This window comes from Ovis canadensis, chromosome 17 (assembly GCF_042477335.2).
Source record: "Ovis canadensis isolate MfBH-ARS-UI-01 breed Bighorn chromosome 17, ARS-UI_OviCan_v2, whole genome shotgun sequence".
In the NCBI taxonomy this organism is placed as follows: domain Eukaryota; kingdom Metazoa; phylum Chordata; class Mammalia; order Artiodactyla; family Bovidae; genus Ovis; species Ovis canadensis.
In genome coordinates, this window is record NC_091261.1 from 13,604,180 (window position 1) to 13,626,819 (window position 22,640).

Here is a 22,640-nt window from a genome sequence, read left to right on the forward strand (position 1 = left end):
TCAAAATTGGAAAAGGACTATTTCTAGGCTGTATATTGTCACCCCACTTATTTAACTTCTATGCAGATGCATCATGTGAAATGAGCAGCTGGTTAAAGCACAAGCTGATCAAGATTGCTGGGAGATATTTAATAAGCTCATATATGCAGTTGATATACCACTCTTGGCAGAAAGCAGAGAGGAACTAAAGAGGCTCTCTGTAAAGTTGAAAGAGGAGAGTAAAAAAGCTAGTTTAAAACTCAACATTCAAAACACAAAGATCAGGGTGTATCTGGTCCCATCACATCATGGCAAATACACGGGGAAACAATGGAAACAGTGACAGATTTCATTTTCTTGGGCTCCAAAATCACTGTGGATTGTGACTGCAGCCCAACCCTGCTGCTGCTACTGCTGCTAAGTCGCTTCCGTCGTGTCTGACTCTGTGCGGCCCCATAGACGGCAGCCCACCAGGCTCCCCCATCCCTGGAATTCTCCAGGCAAGAACACTGGAGTGGGTTGAGATTTCCTTCTCCAATGCATGAAAGTGAAAAGTGAAAGTGAAGTCTCTCAGTCATGTCTGACTCTTCGTGACCCCACGGACTGCAGCCTACCAGGCTCCTCTGTCCATGGTATTTTCCAGGCAAGAGTACTGGAGTGGGGTACCATCGCCTTCTCTGGACTACCCTAGACAGCATATTAGAAAGCAGAGACATTACTTTTCCGACAAAGATCTGTATAGTCAAATCTATGGCTTTTCCAGTAGTCATATAAGGATGTGAGAGTTAGACCATAAAGAATGCTTATCACCAAAGAATTGGTGCTTTTAAATTGTGGTGTTGGAGAAGGGTCTTGAGAGTCCCTTGGATTGCAAGGAGATCAAACCGGTCAATCCTAAAGGAAATCAATCCTGAATATTCATTGGAGGGACTGATTTGAATCTGCAGTTCCAATACTATGGTCACCTGATGTGAAGAGCAGACTCATTGAAAAATACCCTGATGCTGGGAAAGATTGAAGGCAGGAGAAGTCGACAACAGAAGATAAGATGGTTGTATGACATCACTGACTCGATGGACATGAGTTTGAGCAAATTCAGAGAGATGGTGAAGGACAGGGAAGCCATGTATGCTGCAGACCATGGAGTAGCAAAGAGTCGGACACAACAATGCAGTGTTGAATAAATCTTACCTTTTCTCCGTGAAAGAATTGAGACCATACAATCTATGGCTTGCTCTTTGTTCTTTCAACAGTATTTTTATCCTACTTTTTTAAATCACAAAAGTAATGGGTACTTTTAACCCACTGCTCATTTCACAGACACACACACTTCAAGAAAATTTTATGAAAACACATCCAACTGTATTTGCTGTTCTACGATGACCTTCCCCCCATCCCCCTACTACCCCAGTTTGTGTATTGCGAACCTACTGGACATCATTCTATCTCATTTTAAAAAGTTGCCTAGTATTTCAACTTATATGTATAAAATATGCTTTATTTAAACATTTTCTTTTTGCTATCAATTTGAATGATTTACAATTAATTTTGCTAGTCCAAATAGTACTCAAGCAAATATCTTTATATGACTTGTAGAGGTTTCTCTGCAAGAAAAATTCCTAGAAGTGAATTCCTTGTTCAAAGATTTTATCCTGCTCCCTAGTGAAAGTGTTAGTCCTTCAGTCATGTCTGACTCTTTAAGACCCCTTGGATGGTAGCCCACCAGGCTGCTCTGTTCATGGGACTCTCCAGGTAAGAATACTGGAGTGGGTTTCCATTCCCTTCTCTAGGGGATCTTCCCGACCCAGGGACTGAACCCAGGTCTCCTGCATTGTAGATGGATTCTTTACTATCTGAGGCACCAGGGAATCCCATCCTGCTCCCTAACCCTAAACCTAATCCATCTCCTCTTCTTTCCTTAACTTTTGGGGATGGTATTCGCCTTTTGTCAGTAGCTATTGTAGAGAAGGGGCTTCCCTAGTGGCTCGGTTGGTAAAGAATCCATCTGCAATGCAGGAGTCTCCCTCCATACAAGAGACCTGGGTTAGACCCCTGGGTGGGGAATATCCCTTGGAGTAGGAAATACTTGACTTTGCTTCCTCAAATATAGGCATCCACATTATTTTCTGAATATCTTTCTGTTTTACTTAATTCAAGAAGAGGGAAGGAAGATGGTGAAACCCGTGGCTTTCTCCTTGTCCCGGGACAGTACTTTTGTCTACTGATACTTGAGAGACCATGTGTCCACTTACAACAGGCGTTGGAGAGCCGAGGAAGACGTGACATTGCACAGTATTCTCCGTGTATGTGATCCACGTTAGCGCTTCCAGTTCTTAGTGTTTCTAGTAGGTATGTTCTTTTAGCCTAAAGTGATTGCCTTCTCCTTTAATTTCGTCCTTTCTTTTTCTCTTTTTCTTTTCAGATTCCTCAGAGCCAATTTTTTATAGGATCTCCTCTGGCAATCTGGACGGCACGTTCTCCATTCACCCATGGCTGGGCACCATTCGAACCCAGAAGCCTCTGGATCACGAAGCGCACCCGGTGGTTGTGCTCACCGTCCAGGCACAGCTCGGCAGCTCCCCCGCCTGCAGCAGCACAGAGGTCAACATAACCGTCGTCGACGTCAATGACAACCCCCCAGTGTTCCCCAGAGCCTCCGATGAGGTTACAGTGTCTCAGAGCACGCTGCCTGGCACAGCCTTGTACCGCGCCCGTGCAGAAGACAGAGACAGCGGGCCCAACGGGCTCGTCCGCTACGCCATCGCGCGCCAGAGCCCGAGCCTCTTCGCGGTGGACGCGGGGCTCGGCGTGGTGTACCTCAACCGGAGCCTGCCCGGCGCTCAGGCGCAGGCGTGCACTCTGACCCTGGTGGCCCGGGACCTCGGCGTTCCTTCTCGGGCGTCCCTGTTGCTGCTGACAGTCATTATCGCGCGACAGGAGCGAAGCCCGTCTTTGACGTTTGAGCATTTGGTCTATCAAGTGGAAGTGAGTGAGTCGCTCTCGCCGATGACCCCAGTCCTGCGCATCCGGGCCCGCCCACTGGGCCCGCAGGGTGCTTCCCCGCAGCTCGTGTACCGGTTGGAGCCCAGCACAGATTCCGCTGCGTTTGGCGTCCATCCTTTCACAGGTTGGATTTTTTTGCGGCGACAGCTTGACTATGAATCCACGCAAATGTATAATTTTAGAGTGTTTGCCTGGATCCCAGAGGACAAATTGTCACAAAATGTGAGCACTTCAGTAATTGTTCATGTCCTGGATGAGAATGACAATTCCCCTACCTTCTTGCATGATGTATTGTTTTTGAAAGTCCAGGAGAGTCCTATGCCCCAAGGGGTAATAGGCAAAATTACAGCAATTGACAGAGACTCCGGAAAGAATGGACAGCTGTCATATTTCCTTTTGTCTGATGGAAAATTCTTCAAGATGAATCCTAATACAGGTAGCATTTTGTAGCTTGCACTTATTGCTTTAAAATTGGAATTGACAAAACCCAAATCTAAGTTATAATACTAGTGCAAATATATAAAATTGCAGTTTTTAGTAAACACTTTACTTGATGACAGTATTGTGATTTTGAAGTAAAGTCAAAATTGAAAAGAATTTTTCCTAGAATGATCCATGCTTCCTTGCCTCACACCCACATACTGTCTGTCCATACATGGTTCTCTTTTTGAATTAGAGCTACAATGAGAACTGGACTGGATAAACTCTTGTGTAAAGTCTAGTCTCTTCCACCATATTTTTTCACTTGTAGATGTCTTTAAATATTTCAAATAATATTTTATAAAACATAAATGTCATTGATGAAGAACTAAAAAATCCATTAATTAAGATTTCAAAATTACTCATTTGATATATTTCCCCATTCTCATTTTTTTTTTCAAGGAACCATGGGGAATGGGCAAATATTTACACTGAGGTTTTTTTTTTTTCCAAGTCTTAAGTATAAAAATTTAATTATATTTTAAAATTTATATTATATAAATTTGCAAGGACTTTAATTCCTGCAACTACCTACAAATGAACTGTGCTTATACTGCAACCATATAGCTGCAGAAACTGAGACCTGCATAGCTCAAATAACATGCCCAAGGTCATGGGGCTAAAAAGAAGTGAGAAGGTCACCACTTTGTACATTTCCAAGAGGCACCATTCATGCTGTGGTCCTTGTACATGTTGCCCTTCGCTCTATGTATGTGTGTGTGTGTGTGTGTGTGTGTGTGTGTGTGTGTGTGTGTGTGTGTGTGTGAGCTGCTCAGTCTGTGACCCATGGACTGTCAGTCAGTCATTTCAGTCGCTCAGTCGTGTCTGACTCTTTGCGACCCCATGAATCATAGCGCGCCAGGCCTCCCTGTCCATCACCAACTCCCGGAGTTCATTCAGACTCAACATCCATCGAGTCGCTGATGCCATCCAGCCATCTCAACCTCTGTCGTCCCCTTCTCCTCCCGCCCCCAATCCCTCCCAGCATCAGAGTCTTTTCCAACGAGTCAACTCTTAGCATGAGGTGGCGAAAGTACTGGAGTTTCAGTACTGGACTGTAGTGGGACCCAATTTGAATTCAGTTCTAATTACCTTCTAGGTGCCCACTGTGTGAGTGAGGAAAAGGTGCCCCTTCCTCCAGCAGATGGCGCTTTACCCCAGGACACAAGGCCTGCTAGGATGGCCAGCTGCATCCCGGATCCCATTCCCTCCTGAGCTGGCCGCCCCCAGCAGGGCGCAAGCTGCACTGCTGCCACGACGGTCCTGCTTGCTCTTTGCTTCCAAGTGCTGAATAGTTCTCTTAGGTCTTCTGTTTCACTCAGCAGTTTATTTTTTTGGAAATAAAATATACGTTTGGTCCCCACATGATCTTCTCTCTCCCACAGTCAGTCCAGTGCCCAGATTCAGAAGACCAGGTGTCCACTAAAAAAATGACATAGTAAAGGAATACGTAAATACTGCATTTTAGCTTCACCAATTTAGCAACTTATCCAGATATGAATTTTTTTGTTCCTGATTTCACTTTTTATTTTTCACATGGTCATTTCATTTGGAGGACAAGGGCAAAAAAAAAAAAAATCTTAGAAATGGCAATGTTAGGTAATAGTTTCTTCATGATTACTTTCTCACAAATTGATATTTTCATAGATAGTGAGGAAATTAATTCCTGGTAGAACTCTACAGTGGGAGATGGCCCTTGGTAGTATGTAGAGGCATTTACAATTTTATGCCTGAGTCTGTGAGATGAAACACGAGGGACATAGCCTAGAAGAGAGTTTTGAGCAAGACTATGCAAAATATGGTTTGTAAAGCATGCAGTTATTTGGGAAGTCATTATGCTCACTATACATATATTTTGTGAGATAGTAATAAATAAGTCTATACATTCTTTAGTTCAAATGGTTCGTGGTAGATAGTTTGAAATACAAAGAATGACGAATTGAAGATGACAGAAGAAACTTCAGAAAATTCTTTCAGCAGTGGAGCTAGGTTACTAAAGAGTGTGCTGTTGGAAATTGTGCTCTTAGAGCTTTGCGTCTGATTTTCCTTTCTGGGCATTGGTCTGGATTGGGGTTCTTAACAACAGAATTGTGGTACAAGTGGCGTCTTCTCTCACGCTGCTCTGTGCTCCTCAGGGGAGCTGATCAGCTGGGTGGCCCTGGATCACGAGCAGCGCGCGCACCATCAGGTGGCCGTCCTGGTGAGCGACCACGGCTCCCCTCCGCGCAGCGCCACCACGCTGGTGCACGTCTCAGTTACTGACATCAATGACAACAGGCCGTACTTCCCACAGTGCCTCGCTGGGAAGGAACTGTACGTCAAGGTATGTGCAAAATAGCCCTGCAGCCTTTGTATTAATTTTGGTCACTAGTTTTGAGCACCATCTTGTGGTGAAAAGCATGAACTTACCCAGTCAGTCTTGGTGTGGAAATGCATCCAGTTTTAGGTTTAGAATTGTCCACATGTCATAGAAACCTATAATTATTTTTTAAATTAATTAATTTATTTTAATTAGAGGTGAATTACTTTACAATATAGTGGTGGTTTTTGCCATACATTGACATGAATCAGTCACGAATATATATGTGTCCCCCATCCTGAACCCCCCTCCCACCTCCCTTCCCATTCCATCCCTCAGGGTCATCCAAGTGCACCGGCCCTGAGTGCCCTGTCTCATGCATCGAACCTGGACTGGTGATCTGTTTCACATATGGTAATATACACAAATAAATTCAAAATGGATTAAAGATCTAAATGTGAAACCTGTAATTATTAGAAAAAAGAAAAGATATACCTATAGCTGATTCATGGCAGAAACCAACACAATACTGTAGAACAATTGTCCTCCAATTTAAAAATTCATAAATTTAAAAAATAAAATGCTTATATGTTCTATTTAGGATCACACACTCAGTTGTTTTATGATAATGTGGTTGTGTCTGTTGTATGCAAACATAATGGTACTTCATTATCAGTAGTGCTCAGACATGGATTTTTTTTTTCCAGTAATATTCATGCCTTTCTTTGTTTAGAGCTCAACTGAAAAACATCTTTGAGCTGGTTAGTTGAAGACAGAACAATCTGTAGCTTTAAAGTGAAGGGTGCACGCGTGCTCAGATGCTGAGTCATGTCCAACTCTTTGCGACTGACGTGCACCCAAAGATTGTAACATTTGATCTTTGCAAGCAAATGCGAAAACTTCTAATTATATTTCTGTGATCTTATATCTTTCATTTCCATATTTTTGTATGTTTTATAATGTACATAATAAATTAGCATGTTAGTTCATGTAGATAATTGATAAATGTATCTTGAACGTACTCATACTTCTTTTAAAATAAATGGGTTATATAAATAAAAAGTTTGGAAGCTATTGCTCTAAAATAATTGAACATTCAAATTAAGCTCAGATATGCATGTTGAAAAACACAAAAAAGGTATCGAGGAGGTTAATAACTTTAAACTCAGCTTCCAAAATCATATTTAAAGAAAACTCTGCCATCGTGGAGCATCATGATACCATCCTTATGATTTTATATTATTTCATTTTATGCCTGACATGTGTACGGTATGCTCAGTCGTTTCAGTCATGTGTGACTCTTTATGACCCTGTGGATCGCAGCCCGCCAGCTCCTCTGTCCATGGGATTTTCCAGGCAAGAATACTGGAGTGGGTTGCCATGCCCTCCATCAAGGAGGTCTTCCTGACCCAGGGACTGAACCTGTATCTCCTGCATCTCTTGTGTTGTAGGAGGATTCTTTACCTGCTGAGCCATCAGGGAAGTGCCAAGGATGACATTTCACAGCTTAATTAGGCAATAGAGCAGAAACTAGGAGTTCAGTTCCACATGTGTTTTTCAGTATTCCAGGAAAGTTTCTGTTAATTAATAAGATACTTTTCCTGAAATAATAGTCTACGTTTATCTTTAGCATGTTTCAGACCTGTAAAAATGCCCTAAGAAGGTGATGCGTAAGAAGCTAGAATCCTTTTTGTTGTTGTTCAGTCACTCAGTTGTGTCTGACTCTCAGGGACCCCATGGACTGCAGCACGCCAGGCTTCTCTGTCCTTCACCATCTCCCAGAGCTAACTCAAACTCATGCCTACTGAGTCAGTGATGCCATCCAACCATCTCGTCCTCTGTCATCCCCTTCTCCTCCCGCCCTCAATCTTTCCCAACATCAGGGTCTTTTCTAATAAGTCAGCTCTTCACATCAGGTGGCCAAAGTATTGGACTTCAGCACCAGTCCTTCCAATGAATATTCAGGACTGACCTCCTTGCAGTCCAAGTGACTCTCAAGAGTCTTCTCTAACAGCACAGTTCAAAAGCATCAGTTCTTCAGCTCTCAGCCTTCTTTGTGGTCCAATTTTCATATCCATACATGACTACTGAAAAAGCCATCAGTCCAGTTCAGTTCAGTCGCTCAGTCATGTCCAACTCTGCGACCCCATGAATCGCAGCGTGTCAGGCCTCCCTGTCCATCACCATCTCCCGGAGTTCACTCAGACTCACGTCCATCGAGTCTGTGATGCCATCCAGCCATCTCATCCTCCGTCATCCCCTTCTCCTCCTGCCCCCAATCCCTCCCAGCATCAGGGTCTTTTCCAATGAGTCAACTCTTCACATGAGGTGGCCAAAGTACTGGAGTTTCAGCTTTAGCATCATTCCTTCCAAAGAAATCCCAGGGCTGATCTCCTTCAGAATGGACTGGTTGGATCTCCTTGCAGTCCAAGGGACTCTCAAGAGTCTTCTCCAACACCACAGTTTAAAAGCATCAATTCTTTGGTGCTCCGCCTTCTTCACAGTCCAACTCTCACGTCCATACATGACCACAGGAAAAACCATAGCCTTGACTAGACTGACCTTAGTCGGCAAAGTAATATCTCTGCTTTTGAATATACTATCTAGGTTGGTCATAACTTTTCTTCCAAGGAGTAAGCGTCTTTGAATTTCATGGCTGCAGTCACCATCTGCACTGATTTTGGAGCATATCTTTGACTATATGCATCTTTATTGGCAAAGTAGTGTCTCTGTTTTTTAATGTGCTGTCTAGGTTGCTCATAGCCTTACTTTCAAGGAGCAAGTGTTTTTAATTTCATGACTGCAGTCACCATCTGAAGTGATTTTGGAGCCCAAGAAAATAAAGTCTGTCCCTGTTTCCATTGTTTCCCCAGCTATTTGCCATGAAGTGACAGAACCGGATGCCATGATCTTAGTTTTTTGAATGCTAAGTTTTAAGCCAGCTTTTTCGCTCTCCTGTTTCACCTCCATCAAGAGCCTCTTTAGTTCCTCTTCACTTTCTGCTATAAGGGTGATGTCATTTGCATATCTGAGATTATTGATATTTCTCCCTGCAATCTTAATTCCAGCTTGTGCTTCATCTAGTCCGGCATTTCACATGATGTACTCTGCATTTAAGTTAAATAAGTAGGGTGACAATATCCAGCCTTGACATATACCTTTACCAATTTTGAACCAGTCCATTGTTCCATGTCTGGTTCTAGCTGTTGCTTCTTGCATCAAAAATCTGACAGTTTTTAGTCAACTTTATTTCCTTTTTTTCCTCTCAAAATTAGTTTAAATGCTGCAGATAATTTGTTCAAATTGAATGAAACATTTAAATGTGTAATATGGATTATTTTCATGGATTTACATTCATATAACCTTTATATGGTAGACATTTGAATTATGTGTGGGTTTAAAAGTAGTTTAAAAATAACAGGAACATTGTGTTCTTTTGTTTCAAGTTTCATTGATATTTCTTGTTTAAGTTCCACGTACTAATTTGTCATTCATTTGTCTTAATGACAGGTTCTGGAAGGTCAGCCAGTAAATATGTTGGTTACAACTGTGTTTGCAAAGGATCTTGATGAGGGAAGCAATGCGGAAGTTATATATTCGATATCTTCAGGTAAAACTTACTATTCATATAGGATTAAGAGCTTTTAGCATTTCCTCTGCTGTCTACCAAACGTCTGCCTCCTTCTGAGAAAATAGTTAATGCTAAAAATAACACCAAATTGCACACAAAATAATTTTGTTGTCTTCTAGAATCACCTTTTTAAAAAAATTTTTGAAAGTTTAATGTAAAATCATACAGTTTTTTTCATGTCCTAAAGAGAAATCAGCCAATCATCCATTTTAAATGAATTATGTTCAATAATCTAAAAATGCAAATCAGCCTTTATTGAGGAAAGCACTATTAATAGTTTATGTGTAAAAAAATGATATTGAGTATAAAGACATATAAAGACAGGGTTTCCCTGGTGTCTCAGATGGTAAAGAATCTGCCTATAATGCAGGAGATCCAGGTTCAATCCCTGAGTTGGGAAGATCCCCTGGATAAGGGAGTGGCTGCCCACTCCAGTATTTGTCCCTAGAGAATTCCATGGACTGAGGAACCTGGTGGGCTATCTAGTCCATGGGGTTGCAAAGAGTCAGACATGACTAAGTGACTAACTCTTCCCCATAAAGACATATGATTATAAATACCAAGCACCTGTGAATCTCTATGAAAATTAAATATTCTTCAGGTCAGAGTAAATCATACTCAAAATATCACATATGTGCACTCAAGTATGTGTATGTGGGAATTCTACTGAGACAGGCTTATGTTTACATTTTTCTTTGAGAATGCACAGGCATTGCATTCCTGTGATTGGATCCAATGATTACCTTAAATTGACATTGTGTCTTTATATGATTTTAAAAGGTATTTTTGCTGTGTCATGTTTGATACAAACATAGGGAAGCAAGAGACAATATTGCTCTTACCTGCAGATAATTTAATTGCCTGCATGGAAACCCCAAATATGCTACAGGCAAACCATTGGAATCAATAGCATAAAAATATTTCTGGGAGCAATGTCAATATACAAAAAGCACTAGCATTTTAGAAACTAACCAGGATTTCAAAGGTTTGATTCACTATAACAAAGAAAATCATAGGGTGTAGGGTCTGGCTTGCTTCAAAGATCATAAAGTTTAGGCTTCATGGTTTTTCACTTGCTGGGGCTTCTCTGGGATGGGAATATTGTCCTATCTCTTTGAAGAGGACCCACAAATTAAATGTTTCCCTTCCAAATCAGAATCATCTTGATGAAAAGCATAGGGAGGGAAATTTCAGTAAAATATATTCAAGACCTTTGTGTAGAAAATTGCAAAATGTTGATGAAAGACCTGAAAGCAGAAAGAAATGAAAATGCAAACCCTGTTCATGCTTGGGAAGGGGACGGAGTGCATTGTTCAGGGACAATGAACCTGCTGCAGAGAGACAGACAGATACACAGACACACACGCAAGATAAAATATAATCCTTCTATGATTCCATTATTTGCAAAGAAACACAACCATCCTAGAAATTGTCCACGAATATATGGTCTAGAGAGATACATCTCCACTTTAGAACAGAGGCTGTCCATAGGGAAGAAAATGGGGAATGAAATTTGGAGGTATACACAGGTTCTCTGCTGTATTTATATTTTGTCATTTCTTTAAAAAATTTGAAGAAATATTGAGACTTTACCAACCTGGAAGTGTTTCCATGGATGGTCATCATATATTTCTGAAAGTTTGAAATGTTGATTTAAAAAAAAAATTAGTCTTAAAAATATGATATTATCTATTATGTTATTCATACCCTTGCTTTAACTTCATCCAATTGCAAAATAGAAGCAACTACAAAATATAAGATAAAATAACAAGATAAAAATCAATATAATGGGAACATATATATCTTTGTTTACATATATATATACATATCTTTGTTTATATCCTATATGAATGAAGTAAATGGATCGAAGTATAGATATCACAACCAGCAAATGTTACATAATTTCCTGCTCTATACTCTGACTTTCTTTTCTTTTTTTTTTAAATCTTTAATTCTTACATGCGTTCCCAAACATGAACCCCCCTCCCACCTCTCTCCCCATAACATCTCTGTGGGTCATCCCCATGCACCAGCCCCAAGCATGCTGTATCCTGCGTCAGACATAGACTGGCAATTCAATTCTTACATGATAGTATACATGTTAGAATGCCATTCTCCCAAATCATCCCACCCTCTCCCTCTCCCTCTGAGTCCAAAAGTCCATTATACACATCTGTGTCTTTTTTCCTGTCTTGCATACAGGGTCGTCATTGCCATCTTCCTAAATTCCATATATATGTGTTAGTATACTGTATTGGTGTTTTTCTTTCTGGCTTACTTCACTCTGTATAATTGGCTCCAGTTTCATCCATCTCATCAGAACTGATTCAAATGAATTCTTTTTTATGGCTGAGTAATACTCCATTGTGTATATGTACCACAGCTTTCTTATCCATTCATCTGCTGATGGACATCTAGGTTGTTTCCATGTCCTGGCTATTATAAACAGTGCTGCGATGAACATTGGGGTACATGTGTCTCTTTCAATTCTGGTTTCCTCGGTGTGTATGCCCAGAAGTGGGATTGCTGGGTCATAAGGTAGTTCTATTTGCAATTTTTTAAGGAATCTCCACACTGTTCTTCATAGTGGCTGTACTAGTTTGCATTCCCACCAACAGTGTAGGAGGGTTCCCTTTTCTCCACAGCCTCTCCAGCATTTATTGCTTGCAGATTTTTGGATCGCAGCCATTCTGACTGGTGTGAAGTGGTACCTCATTGTGGTTTTGATTTGCATTTCTCTAATAATGAGTGATGTTGAGCATCTTTTCATGTGTTTGTTAGCCATCCGTATGTCTTCTTTGGAGAAATGTCTATCTAGTTCTTTGGCCCATTTTTTGATTGGGTCGTTTATTTTTCTGGAATTGAGCTGCATGAGTTGCTTGTATATTTATGAGATTAGTTGTTTGTCAGTTGCTTCATTTGCTATTATTTTCTCCCATTCCGAAGGCTGTCTTTTCACCTTGCTTATATTTTCCTTTGTTGTGCAGAAGCTTTTAATTTTAATTAGATCCCATTTGTTTATTTTTGTTTTTATTTCCAGAATTCTGGGAGGTGGATCATAGAGGATCCTGCTGTGATTTATGTCAGAGAGTGTTTTGCCTATGTTCTCCTCTAGGAGTTTTATAGTTTCTGGTCTTACATTTAGATCTTTAATCCATTTTGAGTTTATTTTTGTGTGCGGTGTTGGAAAGTGATCTAGTTTCATTCTCTTACAAGTGGTTGACCAGTTTTCCCAGCACCACTTGTTAAAGAGATTGTCTTTACTCCATTGTATATTCTTGCCTTCTTTGTCAAAGATAAGGTGTCCATATGCGTGTGGATTTATCTCTGGACTTTCTATTTTGTTCCATTGATCTATTTGTCTGTCTTTGTGCCAGTACCATACTGTCTTGATGACTGTGGCTTTGTAGTAGAGCCCGAAGTCAGGCAAGTTGATTCCTCCAGTTCCATTCTTCTTTCTCAAGATTGCCTTGGCTATTCGAGGTTTTTTGTATTTCCATACAAATCTTGAAATTATTTGTTCTAGTTCTGTGAAAAATGTGGCTGGTAGCTTGATAGGGATTGCATTGAATCTGTAGATTGCTTTGGGTAGTATACTCATTTTCACTATATTGATTCTTCCAATCCATGAACATGGTATATTTCTCCATCTATTAGTGTCCTCTTTGATTTCTTTCATCAGTGTTTTATAGTTTTCTATATATAGGTCTTTAGTTTCTTTAGGTAGATATATTCCTAAGTATTTTATTCTTTTCGTTGCAATGGTGAATGGAATTGTTTCCTTAATTTCTTTTTCTACTTTCTCCTTATTCGTGTATAGGAATGCAAGGGATTTCTGTGTGTTGATTTTATATCCTGCAACTTTACTATATTCATTGATTAGCTCTAGTAATTTTCTGGTGGAGTCTTTAGGGTTTTCCATGTAGAGGATCATGTCATCTGCAAACAGTGAGAGTTTTACTTCTTCTTTTCCAATTTGGATTCCTTTTATTTCTTTTTCTGCTCTGATTGCTGTGGCCAAAACTTCCAGAACTATGTTGAATAGTAGCGGTGAAAGTGGACACCCTTGTCTTGTTCCTGACTTTAGGGGAAATGCTTTGAATTTTTCACCATTGAGGATAATGTTTGCTGTGGGTTTGTCATAGATAGCTTTTATTATGTTGAGGTATGTTCCTTCTATTCCTGCTTTCTGGAGAGTTTTTATCATAAATGGATGTTGAATTTTGTCAAAGGCCTTCTCTGCATCTATTGAGATAATCATATGGTTTTTATTTTTCAATTTGTTAATGTGGTGAATTACATTGATTGATTTGCGGATATTGAAGAATCCTTGCATCCCTGGGATAAAGCCCACTTGGTCATGGTGTATGATCTTTTTAATGTGTTGTTGGATTCTGATTGCTAGAATTTTGTTGAGGATTTTTGCATCTATGTTCATCAGTGATATTGGCCTATAGTTTTCTTTTTTTGTGACATCTTTGTCAGGTTTTGGTATTAGGGTGATGGTGGCCTCATAGAATGAGTTTGGAAGTTTACCTTCCTCTGCAATTTTCTGGAAGAGTTTGAGGAGGATAGGTGTTAGCTCTTCTCAAAATTTTTGGTACAATTCAGCTGTGAAGCCGTCTGGACCTGGGCTTTTGTGTGCTGGAAGATTTCTGATTACAGTTTCAATTTCCGTGCTTGTGATGGGTCTGTTAAGATTTTCTATTTCTTCCTGGTTCAGTTTTGGAAAATTGTACTTTTCTAAGAATTTGTCCATTTCTTCCATGTTGTCCATTTTATTGGCATACAACTGCTGAGAGTAGTCTCTTATGATCCTTTGTATTTCTGTGTTGTCTGTTGTGATCTCTCCATTTTCATTTCTAATTTTATTGATTTGATTTTTCTCTCTTTGCTTCTTGATGAGTCTGGCTAATGGTTTGTCAATTTTATTTATCCTTTCAAAGAACCAGCTTTTGGCTTTGTTGATTTTTGCTATGGTCTCTTTTGTTTCTTTTGCATTTATTTCTGCCCTAATTTTTAAGATTTCTTTCCTTCTACTAACTCTGGGGTTCTCCAATTCTTCCTTTTCTAGTTGCTTTAGTTGTAGAGTTAGGTTATTTATTTGACTTTTTTCTTGTTTCTTGAGGTATGCCTGTATTGCTATGAACTTTCCTCTTAGCACTGCTTTTATAGTGTCCCACAGGTTTTGGGTTGTTGTGTTTTCATTTTCATTAGTTTCTATGCATATTTTGATTTCTTTTTTGATTTCTTCTGTGATTTGTTGGTTATTCAGAAGTGTGTTGTTCAATCTCCATATGTTGGAATTTTTAATAGTTTTTCTCCTGTAATTGAGATCTAATCTTAATGCATTATGGTCAGAAAAGATGCTTGGAATGATTTCGATTTTTTTGAATTTATCAAGTTTAGGTTTATGGCCCAGGATGTGATCTATCCTGGAGAAGGTTCCATAAGCACTTGAAAAAAAAGGTGAAATTCATTGTTTTGGGGTGAAATGTCCTATAGATTTCAATTAGGTCTAACTGATCTAATGTATCATTTAAAGTTTGCGTTTCTTTGTTAATTTTCTGTTTAGTTGATCTGTCCATAGGTGTGAGTGGGGTATTAAAGTCTCCCACTATTATTGTGTTATTGTTGATCTCCCCTTTCATACTTGTTAGCATTTGTCTTACATATTGCGGTGCTCCTATATTGGGTGCATATATATTTATAATTGTTATATCTTCTTCTTGGATTGTTCCTTTGATCATTATGTAGTGGCCTTCTTTGTCTCTTTTTACAGCCTTTGTTTTAAAGTCTATTTTATCGGATATGAGTATTGCCACTCCTGCTTTCTTTTGGTCTCTATTTGCGTGGTATATCTTTTTCCAGCCCTTCACTTTCAGTCTGTGTGTGTCCCTTGTTTTGAGGTGGGTCTCTTGTAAGCAGCATATAGAGGGGTCTTGTTTTTGTATCCATTCGGCCAGTCTTTGTCTTTTGGTTGGGGCGTTCAACCCATTTACGTTTAAGGTAATTATTGATAAGTATGATCCCGTTACCATTTACTTTATTGTTTTGGGTTCGGGTTTATACACCCTTTTCGTGTTTCCTGTCTAGAGAATATCCTTTAGAATTTGTTGGAGAGCTGGTTTGGTGGTGCTGAATTCTCTCATCTTTTGCTTGTCTGTAAAGCTTTTGATTTCTCCTTCGTATTTGAATGAGATCCTTGCTGGGTACAGTAATCTGGGCTGTAGGTTATTGTCTTTCATCACTTTAAGTGTGTCTTGCCATTCCCTCCTGGCCTGAAGAGTTTCTATTGAAAGATCAGCTGTTATCCTTATGGGAATCCCCTTGTGTGTTATTTGTTGTTTTTCCCTTGCTGCTTTTAATATTTGTTCTTTGTGTTTGATCTTTGTTAATTTGATTAATATGTGTCTTGGGGTGTTTTGCCTTGGGTTTATCCTATTTGGAACTCTCTGTGTTTCGTGGACTTGGGTGATTATTTCCTTCCCCATTTTAGGGAAGTTTTCAACTATTATTTCCTCAAGGATTTTCTCATGATCTTTCTTTCTGTCTTCTTCTTCTGGGACTCCTATAATTCGAATGTTGGAGCGTTTCATATTGTCCTGGAGGTCTCTGAGATTGTCCTCGTTTCTTTTAATTCGTTTTTCTTGTTTCCTCTCTGATTCATTTATTTCTACCATTCTATCTTCTATTTCACTAATCCTATCTTCTGCCTCCGTTATTCTACTATTTGTTGCCTCCAGAGTGTTTCTGATCTCATTTATTGTGTTATTCATTATATTTTGACTCTTTTTTATTTCTTCTAGGTCCTTGTTAAACCTTTCTTGCATCTTCTCAATCCTTGTCTCTAGGCTATTTATCTGTGATTCCATTTTGATTTCAAGATTTTGGATCATTTTCACTATCAATATTCGGAATTCCTTCTCAGGTAGATTCCCTACTTCTTCCTCTTTCGTTTGGTTTGGTGGGCAACTCTCCTGTTCCTTTACCTGCTGAGTATTCCTCTGTCTCTTCATCTTGGTTATATTGCTGCGTTAGGGGTGGCCTTTTTATATTCTGGTAATTTGTGGAGTTCTCTTTATTATGGAGCTTCCTCACTTTGGGTGGGGTTCTATCAGTGGCTTGTCAAGGTTTCCTGGTTAGGGAGGCTTGTGTTGGAGTTTTGGTGGGTGGAGCTGGGTTTCTTCTCTCTGGAGTGCAGTGGAGTGACCCGTAATGGGTTATGAGACATCAAAGGTTTTGGGATAATTTTGAGCTGCCTGTATATTGAGGCTCAGGGGAGTGTTCCTGTGTTGCTGGAGAATTTTCATGGTATGTCTTGTTTTGGAACTTGTTGGCCCTTGGGTGGAGCTTGGTTTCGGTGTAGGTATGAAGGCATTTGATGAGCTCCTATTGCTTAATGTTCCCTGAATTCAAGAGTTCTCTAATGTTTTCAGGCTTTGGATTTAAGCCTCCTGCTTCTGGTTTTCAGTTTTATTTTTACAGTAGCCTCTAGACTTCTCCATCTATACAGCACCGATGATAAAACATCTAGGTTAAAGATGAAAAGTTTCTCCACATTGAGGGACACTCAGAGAGGTTCACTGAGTTACAAGGAGAAGAGAAGATGGAGGGGGTAGTTAGAGGTAACTGGAACGAGATGCGGTGAGATCAAAAGAGGAGAGAGCAAGCTAGCCAGTAGTCAGTTCCTTATGTGCGCTCTATAGTCTGGACCGCTCAGAGGTATTTACAGAGTTATACGGGGAAGAGGAGAGGGAGGAAGTAGACAGAGGTGGCCAGGAGGATAAGAGAGAGGAATGAGTAGGAGAGAGACAAATCCTGCCAGTAACCAGTTCCTTAGGTGTTCTCCACTGTCTGGAACACTCAGAGATTCACAGAGTTGGATAGAGAAGAGATGGGGGAGAAAAGAGACAGAGGCCACCTGGTGGAGAAAAAGGAGAGTCCAGAGGAGGAGAGAGTGGTCAAGCCAGTAATCTCGCTCTCAGGTAAACTTGGGTAGTGAAGTTTGGGTTTTTAAATGTACAAAATTGACAACAAAAACCTAAGAGCAAAGATTAAAAATCTAGAGTAGAGGTTGGATTTTCAAAGATACAATATTAAAGAAAAGCAGAAGGAAAAAGGAAGAAAGAAAAAAAAGAATTATTAAAAAACAAACAAACAAACAAAAAAACACCAACAACCATCCAAAGACTATATATGGTGTTTGCCTTAAAAAAAAAAAAAAGTCTTTTTTTTAATAGTAATAATAGGTTATAGAAATAAAAATTAGAGGAGAAATAGAAGACTTAACAATTAAAAAAAAGTTAGAAAAAAAAAGAAAAAACAAAAAAAAAACAAAAAAGCAAAAAAAAAAAAAAGGAATGATTTTAAAAATATTAAAAATATATCTGGTCCTTCTCTGATGTTATGGGCCATGTGGGATCACTTCCAAGGTGGTTCCCTCTGTTTAACTTCTTCTGTTTGCTGGTTTTTTAGGCTCACTAGTTCAGTCGCGCTGTGGGGAGGGGGATGCTGCAAACAAATAGCACCGTCGTGTGCACCCAGTATCTCAGCCCCGCTTGACCTGTCCTTTCTCGCGGCGCACAAACCGCTCCGGCTCTACGATGCTCAGCTGGGAACCGTCTGGGGCCGGCCCTAGGCTGCGTGCACTTCCCCGGTCCAAGCCGCTCAGGTTCAGCGCTCAGGCAGCCCTCAGAGGCACAGATTCGGCTGGGACTGTGCTTTGTGCCCTTCCCAGGTCCGAGTAGCTCAGGAGTTTGGCGAGCGCGATCGTCGCGGCTTGTCACCTTTTCCGCCGCTGCTGCTCAGCTCTCTGGGTGGACCGCTGGCGCCCCCCGTGAGGCAGATTGTGACTGTCCAGCACCCCCAGAAGTCTTAGCAAAGGAGCCTGCTTGCAGTTAGGTACGTAAAGTCTCTCCGGGTCTGCAATTGCCCCTTTCCAGACCTTACGGCTCTGGCTGCCTGTCCCCGTCGGGGGATGGTCTGCAGCCGGCTTTTTCCGTTCCGTCCTTTGTTCTGTGCTCGGTCCTGGCGGTGTCTTATGTTTGAGCTTTTCGCGTGGTAGCTATCCCACAGTCTGGTTTGCTAGCCCAAGTTAGATCGTTCTGGTTGCGCGTGGGGCGTTCCTGACCGATTCTTACAAAGCTTTGCAGCCCGCGCCTCCCGCGTGTCCCTGCCCTGCCCCCACTTCCCAGTGGCGGATGCAGGCGTCTGTGCTGCTTTTCCACTGGGGGAGTTACTGTTGGGCTTGTAATCTGTTGGTTTTAGTTATTTATCTATTTTTCCTTCCTGTTATATTGCCCTCTGTGTTTCCAAGGCTCGCCACAGACTTGGCAGGGAGAGTGTTTCCTGGTGTTTGGAAACCTCTCTTCTTAAAATTCCCTTCCCGGGACGGGCTTCCCTGCCCAGGATGGAGCTCCCTCCCCACCTCTTTTGTCTCCTTTCTCATCTTTTATATTTTTTCCTACCTGTTTTTGAAGACAATGGTCTGCTTTTCTGGTTGCCTGATGTCCTCTGCCAGCCTACAGAAGTTGTTTTGTGGAGTTTGCTCGGCATTGAAATGTTCTTTTGAGGAATTTGTGAGGGAGAAAGTGGTCTTCCCATCCTATTCCTCCGCCATCTTTCCCTCCCCCCTATACTCTGACTTTCTTAAGGGCAGGAGTGCTTTTTGATTTGCCTTTATTTCCCCTATAACTGGTAAAGTGCCTGTTGTATCATAATGACTCATTGACAGCTGAATAAAAGAATGAAAGAGAGTCATGACTGGTCCAGATTTTTGGATTGTTGAAGTATTAAGATTTTATCAAAGAATACAAATCTATTATTTAACAAACTAGAAAAAAACCCTACCATAATCAGTTTGAATTAGAAATATCAGTATGAACTTGGGACATATTTTAGTGTGTGCATGTGTATTCTCTGTTCACTGACGATGGCCTAGAAAGAATGAATGACCCAGGAGCAATGAGCAGAGTACAACCTCCCAATACTGTGTTCCATGGAAGAAACCAGGAGTCCATGGAGAAATGACTGACTCCAGGTCTCAGACAGGAAATCTTCAAGATGAGTCTGTAACATTTTGTTAAACCAGATACCAGGAGGCTGCTAAAGATGACTAGGTCATATCAAAGACTTAGGAACCACCTTTGTGCATGTATGCTAAGTCACATCAGTTGTGTCCGACTCTGTGCATCCTCATGGACTATAACCCATCAGCCTCCTCTCTCCATGGGATTCCCCAGGCAAGAATACTGGAGTGGGTTGCCATGCCCTTCCCCAGGGGAACTTCCCAACCCAGGGGTCAAACCCATGTCTTACGTCTCCTGCATTGGCAGGTGGATTCTTTACCACTAGCACCACCTGGGAAGCCCTGGGAACCATCTTTAAGAAGATCCTAACAAAGCTAGTGGAGGTGATGGAATTCCAGTTGAGATCTTTCAAATCCTGAAAGATGATGCTGTGAAAGTATGCACTCAATATGCCAGCGATTTTGGAAAACTCAGCAGTGGCCACAGGACTGGAAAAGGTCGGTTTTCATTCTAATATCAAAGGAAGGCAATGCCAAAGAATGCTCAAACTACTGCACAATTGCACTCATCTCACTCACACACTAATAAAGTAATGCTCAAAATTCTCCAAGCCAGGCTTCAGCAGTTCATGAACCGTGAACTTCCAGATGTTCAAGCTGGTTTTAGAAAAGGCAGAGGAACCAGAGATCAAATTGCCAACATCCGCTGGATCATGGAAAAAGCAAGAGAGTTCCAGAAAAACATCTCTTTCTGCTTTATTGACTATGCCAAAGCCGTTGACTATGTGGATCACAATAAACTGTGGAAAATTCTGAAGGAGATGGGAATACCAGACCACCTAACCTGCCTCTTGAGAAACCTGTATGCAGGTCAGGAAGCAACAGTTAGAACTGGACATGGAACAATAGCCTGGTTCCAAATAGGAAAAGGAGTACGTCAAGGCTGCATATTGTCACCCTGCTTATTTAACTTATATGCAGAGTACATCATGAGAAACGCTGGACTGGAAGAAACACAAGCTGGAATCAAGATTGCCGGAGAAATATCAATAACCTCAGATATGCAGATGACACCACCCTTATGGCAGAAAGTGAAGAGGAACTAAAAAGCCTCTTGATGAAAGTGAAAGAGGAGAATGAAAAAGTTGGCTTAAAGCTCAACATTCAGAAAATGAAGATCATGGCATCTGGTCCCATCACTTCATGGGAAATAGATGGGGAAACAGTGGAAACAGTGTCAGACTTTATTTTGGGGGGCTCCAAAATCACTGCAGATAGTGACTGCAGCCATGAAATTAAAAGACGCTTACTCCTTGGAAGAAAAGTTATGACCAACCTAGACAGCATATTAAAAAGCCGAGACATTACTTTGCCAACAAAGGTCCATCTAGTCAAGGCTATGGTTTTTCCTTTGGTCATGTATGGATATGAGAGTTGGACTGTGAAGAAAGCCGAGCACTGAAGAATTGATGCTTTTGAACTGTGGTGTTGGAGAAGACTCTTGAGAGTCCCTTGGACTGCAAGGAGATCCAACCAGTCCATCCTAAAGGAGATCATTCCTGGGTGTTCATTGGAAGGACTGATGCTGAAGCTGAAACTCCAGTACTTTGGCCACCACATGTGAAGAGTTGACTCATTGGAAAAGACCCTGATGCTGGGAGGGATTGGGGGCAGGAGGAGAAGGGGATGACAGAGGATAAGATGCCTGGATGGTATCACCGACTTGATGCACGTGAGTTTGAGTGAACTCCGGGAGTTGGTGATGGCAAGGAGGCCTGGCGTGCTGCAATTCATGGGGTCACAAAGAGTCGGACATGACTGAGCGACTGAACTGAACTGAATGTTCAGAGATGAAACAGTGTGAACATCAGTAGGGATAATAATGGCAATAGATTTACCCATTTATAATATGTTTAAATGTATGTTTAATGATTCTTAAAACAGAAACTAAACAAACCTGTAATGATCATAGTTGGAGTACTAAAGTATGTTAGTGAATCAATCCATTATTTTGAATACTGTTAAATAAAATTTTACTATCATTTATACTGACTTTTCCTATAATGAACTGCCCCAGTGGGTTGCCAATAAACAGATAAGACAATTCTCTCGAGTAATACATTCTAGCCAATAAATGAAGATGGGATCCTAGACTCAGAATGTTATACTTTGCAACATTTCGTGAATCATTAATGGATCTAGGCTGTGTACCAACTGGTGCCCATATCACAAAAAGAGACAATTAGATATGTACCTCTGAAGGAAAACACAACACAGCACTTAAGAAGCAGTCTTCCGCCTAAAATGAACCCGAATCTGATTGATTATACATCTACCTCCCAATTTAAGGAAAACATAGAGGACAGAAGAATGTGTTAAGCTCCATGTTGGAAAGAAGCAACAGGCAAATCTAGACCATGGGAAGCTTCAGGATACATAGTCAATTCTTCAGCAGATGGGTTGCAAAGTAAATAAAAATAAATAAATAGATGACAGGAAGAGATAGACTGAAGAGATATGCATATATGGAGTTTATGTTAAACCTAATTTGAATTGACTAAACAATATTTGAGACAGTTGGAAATTTTAAAAATAACTAGAAATTTGATAATATGAAGGAATTATTACTAATTTTTAAAAATATAATACTATAATTATATTTTTCCTTATCTTTTAGAGATGTGTGTTAAAAATATGCAGGAAAAATAATATAATGTCTGAGATTTGCTTTTAAAGTACACAGGGAAGGGAAATATCTGAATGTCTAATAATATTAGCCATGAGTTAACAAATATTATTTTTTTATCCTTTTCCATATGGTTTATTATAGGATATTGAATATAAATCCCTGTGCTGTACAGTAGGTCCTTGTTATTTGTCCATTCTTGATATGATGGTTTGCATCTGCTAATCCCAGATCCACCGAGCCCCTGTCGTCCTGCCCCTTGGCTACCACAGTCTGTCCTCTGTGTCTGTGAGTCTGTTTCTGTTTGGTAGTTCGGCTCCTTCGTTCATGTTTTAGATTTGACATATAAGTGATATCACGTGGTATTTGTCTTTCTGTGTCTGACTTACTTCACTTTATGGTGATCTCTAGGTCCGCCCATGCTGTTGCAAATGCCGTTATTTCAGTCTTTTTATGGCTGAGTAATATTCCATTGTGTATATAATCTGCATCTTTTTTTTAACCTATTCTCCTGTCTAGGGACACTTAGGCT

General features: G+C 40.6%; 1 protein-coding gene across 1 annotated transcript in view; it reads left to right on the plus strand.

Moving 5' to 3' along the window:
- Nucleotides 1-22,640, plus strand: part of DCHS2 (dachsous cadherin-related 2) — a 348,116-nt gene that overhangs the window by 198,362 nt on the left and 127,114 nt on the right. The window contains exons 5-7 of the mRNA XM_069558324.1: nucleotides 2,402-3,418; nucleotides 5,598-5,785; nucleotides 9,272-9,371. Of these exons, the coding sequence (XP_069414425.1) occupies nucleotides 2,402-3,418; nucleotides 5,598-5,785; nucleotides 9,272-9,371 (1,305 nt within the window). The remainder of the gene's footprint in view (nucleotides 1-2,401; nucleotides 3,419-5,597; nucleotides 5,786-9,271; nucleotides 9,372-22,640) is intronic.